The sequence below is a fragment of the Limulus polyphemus genome, unplaced genomic scaffold (genome assembly GCF_000517525.1).
Source record: "Limulus polyphemus unplaced genomic scaffold, Limulus_polyphemus-2.1.2 Scaffold3124, whole genome shotgun sequence".
Classification (NCBI taxonomy): Eukaryota; Metazoa; Arthropoda; class Merostomata; order Xiphosura; family Limulidae; genus Limulus; species Limulus polyphemus.
Genome location: NW_013668734.1, coordinates 67,527 through 72,540, shown reverse-complemented (window position 1 = coordinate 72,540; position 5,014 = coordinate 67,527). Strand labels below are relative to the sequence as shown.

General features: G+C 32.2%; 1 protein-coding gene across 7 annotated transcripts in view; it reads left to right on the top strand.

The window, feature by feature from the left end:
• The first annotated feature begins 76 nt into the window (after positions 1-76).
• The window catches only part of LOC106468706 (lysosomal protective protein-like), a 31,249-nt gene continuing 26,311 nt past the window's right edge, over positions 77-5,014 (top strand). Inside the window, exons 1-3 of one of the 7 annotated variants that reach the window (XM_013929148.2) lie at positions 714-1,000; positions 3,211-3,265; positions 4,250-4,445. In XM_013929148.2, coding sequence (XP_013784602.1) covers positions 4,279-4,445 — 167 coding nt within the window. In that variant the 5' untranslated portion in view covers positions 714-1,000; positions 3,211-3,265; positions 4,250-4,278. Of the gene's footprint in view, positions 155-498; positions 640-713; positions 1,007-3,210; positions 3,266-4,249; positions 4,446-5,014 lie in introns of those variants that run through there. The other 6 variants (XM_013929149.2, XM_022397069.1, XM_022397068.1 and 3 more) reach the window with 6 other exon arrangements.

Genomic DNA, 5,014 nt, shown 5'->3' with positions numbered 1-5,014 from the left:
TTTTACTACGTTAGTATAATATATAATAAAAAAAAAAAAAAAAAGTTTCATATCACGTAATGCGCTCTTGGCCAAGCGCGGTAAAGAATTCACACCAAGGGTAAAATAAATTTAATTTTAAATACTTGATTGTATCTTCTGACTTTTGTCAAAGGTAATTTGAAATTTGAGCCCATATGCATGATATTTAAGTTTATTTTAATTTGAACACGAAATTCATGCCCAGTATATTGTCCCTTGTTCAGTTGTTTATCTTGTAAGTTATACCTGACATTTAGTACATAGTTATAAAAGTTACAAAAAAAAAAGTTTAAGGCAAAGCCAGAAATTGTAAAGTTTTCTTCCACATATTTTACTCTGTATAAGCGTCTCGCTTTCTATTCTTTGCATTAGCTCTATTTATAACAACCTGTATTTTTTATATAAACTTTAAACGTTATATATATATATACATATATATCATGTTTTTGTAGCTAAGCCTAATGGAAAATACGCCTGAAATGTAGCAAATAAAACAAATTATTGTTATTGTGACTTATTGACGTGTGTTTTAACTATTTCCAATATTTCTGCCCTGCCAGTGGATCAGCAGCAAGTCTGCAGGTTTACAACGCTTAAAATCGGTTTTCGATACCAGTGGTGGGCAGAGTGCAGATATCCAATTGTGTGGCTTTGTATTTAAGAATAACAATATACAAACCAATATTTATTTCAATATATTTTTACGTCTAGCCGTCTCGGTTTTTACTGTGTTTTATCTCTACGATTATCACAGACCGAGCAGTTGCATGTACGCATGCTCTTTGTCGTGTTTGTCTGTTTCTTAGAATATAGACAAAAGTAAGGTTAAAACTTGATACAGAAAGAATAAACTTAAAGTAGAATCAAAATATATGTTTATACTGACATTAGCACGTAGTGTATTTGACATATTATTAATATTACACACTCTTTACCTTCACTCGGAAGCTCTTGTTAATTGCTCACTCAGCTAGTACAAGTACGTGTAAGTTTCAACTTTCAAGCTCATCTTAATCTTAGGATATTTTAATAACCGTATCATCTGATTTTTGTGAAAAAAAATTAAATTTGAGCCTATATCATATGCATAATTTTAAGTTTATTTTATTTTTAGCATGAAATTCGTGCCTAGTTTAGTGATTCTTGTTCAGTTGTTTAACTTGTAAGTTGTATCTGAGGGCAGTGAAATTGTATTACTTAAAAGTCAGTTTTAACAGCTGTAGAGTAAGTAATTGTTATTCATACATTGAACTTCACAGTTCAACTTCAACTTATTGATTTTTAATTTTGTCATACAAGTTTTAAATTGCATTAAATGACCAATTGCAGCCACTTTCATGCTTTGGTCTTCATACCTGTGCAAACGTAAGGTAGAACAACAACACCCACCATAAAGAAAAGTAAAAAAAAAATCTGTCCTATATCAGTATATGTTCAAGAAATCATTCATTCCCTTCTTAAAATATTGTACCGACTGCAACTTATTCCTTAAACCTGTTCCAGTTACAAATAGTCTTGTGGATAGGGCACTTGCAATCTGCAGGCTATGACTTTGAATCTCATCATCAAGTGTCCAGGCATGGCCAGGTGGTTAAGGCACTGGACTTGCAATCTCAGGTTTGCAGGTTCAAATCATCATCCCACCAAACATGCTCACCTTTTCAGCTTTAGGGGCATTATAATCTGACAGTCAATTCCACTATTTGCTGGTAAAATAGTAGCCCAAGAGTTGGCGGTGGGTGGTGATGACTAGTTGCCTTCCCTCTATAGACTTTCACTGCTAAATTAAGTACAGCTAGTGCAAATAGACCTCATGTAGCTTTGTGCAAAATTCAAAACAGACAAAAAACAAACCCATCACCAAACATGGGGGTGTTATAATTTTTATGGTCAATCCCACCATTCGTAAAGAGTAACCCAAGAGATAGTGATGGGTGATGTTGACTAGCTGCCTTCCTTCTCATCTATTCCATTGATCCCTTGAATTATCTTATAAACTACATTAAGATTACCTCTGATGTTCTTACTCTTCTTTTCTCAAGAAGAAGTAAGATGTCTTAAAACCACAGGTGCAAGCCGACTGAACTGATTAAATAGTTAAGAACTTCTTCAACGACCATCATTACCTAGTAATTAATCTGTTAGTGTTATGGACACAAACTCTCTTAAATGCTTGAAACTGCAAAGGATCATTTCAAAACAAATCCCATAATGCCTGAAATTAACAATACCCTTCTCAGCCTTGTACCTATGACTTTAACCTATACCTATAAGAGAATCCATCCATTCCTGTAATCATCCTAGTAGGGTGGTTCTTCTCTGATCCATCTCCAGTAAGTCAGTATTCTTTCTCAGATAAGGAGAGGATTTTGTTTATAAAAATATTAGTAGAACAGAAAGAGGGTATGAGAAACAGTTGGCCAATACTGTTAAAACTAACAACCAGGATTTTTTTAAATATGTTAGAATAAGCAAAATTTTAAAAGTGGGATTGGGTCCAGGGTGTTGATTGTTATTAGTAGAGGAAAATATTGGGAAAATATTTGTTTAATTACTTTTTCTTACTTACATTGACAGTAAAATTTGCTGATAACTGTTAATGAAGGTATTTCTAGCTGTACAGAGGATGTTGAAACCCACTGAATCACAAGACTACTTGGCGTAGTAGTGAATAAGTCACTCATGCTAACGAAGCAATGCACTTTGCAAGTACCAAAGCTAATTGAATTTTAGAATATTTTTATAAGCATACTGATTACAATCAAAAGAGGTAATTTTTTCTATACAAGTTACTTGTTAGGCCTCACTGAAAATGTTATGTAAAGTTTTGGTCTCCTTATCTACGAAATGATATTGACTTGTCAGAAAGGTTTCAGAGAAGTGTTACTTGGATAATTCAGGAGATGGAAGAGTTAGGTTAAAATCTCATAACATGTATTATCTTAAGAATATTAAGTGCTTTTTTCTGCATGATGTCTTCTGAATGCCATAAATTGAGAGAACACAAGATTTGGGAAGACTGGACAGATTCCAGTTAAGTTTTAGTTTTATGAGAGGCTGAGTATACTGCGGAATGAGTTGCTCTTAGCAGTTGTAGAAGCTAGTACCGTACAATATTTTAATATGGGATTTGATGGTTTCCTAAAAATTATAGGGTGAATTTACATTTTGATTTTTTCTCAAATGTAGGTGTGCAAGCACAACCTTGAGGAACCAAGCGGCCCCTAGTTGTTCATATGGCATGGTGTGATGTACCATAAAAAAACGTTTCTCAAGTTTATTTTGATTCTCTGTTTAACTTAAGGATTTGTATTTTACTGTTATGAATAGCTTCTGAATAGGGCTAAGCAAAATATTATAAGTAAAACTAAAATAAATAAAATATTAAATAATTCTATCTTTGAAATTAATTTTCTAAATAACTAAAAATTATAAGTAGCATGCTTTAAAAGAATGCCATTTCTTGAAGTTAAGACTTTTTTTTTAAATAAAGGTAGATCTGTCTGTGCTTATAATGTGATTGAACATGAACATTAACAGTAGATATACTTAAATACACAATAATCAGAAATGCTTTTCTCCATTGTGAAAGGAATTTGTGTATTCAGGCTACATGAGGTTTTAGAAGTTCCACTTTTAAACAGTTGTGTCATGGATGCTGAAAAGTTTTCCATGAATCGGAACATCTATAAAACTTAAGTGCCGTGCACACATGACAACTGCACTGTGGATAACAAATTTGTACTTTCATAAGTTACTTTATAATTCCAAATTGTGTAGACTTCAAATTTTTACTTTCATAAGTTACTTCATAATTCCAAATTGTGTAGACTTCAAATTTGTACTTTCATAAGTTACTTCATAATTCCAAATTGTGTAGACTTCAAATTTGTACTTTCATAAGTTATCTTCATAATTCCAAATTATGTAGGCTTCAAATTTGGCACGCATGGCATTTGTTGAGTAAGTATATTGATTAAGATGACCATTGTATGGTCATGACTAAATTTTAGCTTGTGTTTGTAATTTTCATAATGAAGTAGGCCAATTTACAACATAATTGACTTGAATACATGTATAATGTTCAACATATTAATTTATATACTTCTTTTTTAATCAAGTTATTAATTTTCTTATACTGGAATATTAATATACGTACAGTAGTACAAGCAAAGTTATATTGAAACATATTTTAGTGTTCATGATACATTTGGTGTTTTCATTTCAGAAAAACAAAACCTAGCTATTTGAATAAAAATGAAGGAACACCTTGTTTTATTAGTCCTTGGATTGAGTTTGATTCAAAATGTGTATAATTCTAATCCCGACGAGATTCACCGACTGCCAGGGCTCATCAAACCACCAAACTTCAAGCAGTATTCAGGATATTTAAATGCTACAGGAGAGAAAATGCTTCATTACTGGTATGTAAATTTTTCATTTAACTATAAACCACAATAACTCACACATAAATGTGGAATATCATTAATACCTTGATAAAAATTATAAGTTATAACATAATATAACAATTATATTGATATATAAATTTAAAGCAACTCTTATCACCCCACTTGAAATATCAGAGTAGCATAATCAACACTATAATCTTGAGATACTTGCCCACTCCCTGTGACCTACCAAAAATGAAACAGGCTTGTATGTCTGATCAGCTCCATTGAAACCCTTGGAAAAAAAACCTGTCTGATCCTGGTGCTTTATCTACTTCTGATCTCTCAACCATAGATTAATAAAATATGACTCAAGTGAATTCTGATATTCTCCATAGAATATTGAGGGTCAGGTGTATTGGTAATATCATTAGCATCCTTTAAGGCCCCAATCACCATTCTAACATTATGCTTACCTTTAACATATGTAAAAAAAAATATTTCCTGTTAATTTTTATATTGTTGCGTCAGCGAGGTCACGTGACTCGTTCTCCCGAACCTTCGGGAATTGTCGGGAGATTACTAGATATAGGGTACTCTAGTAT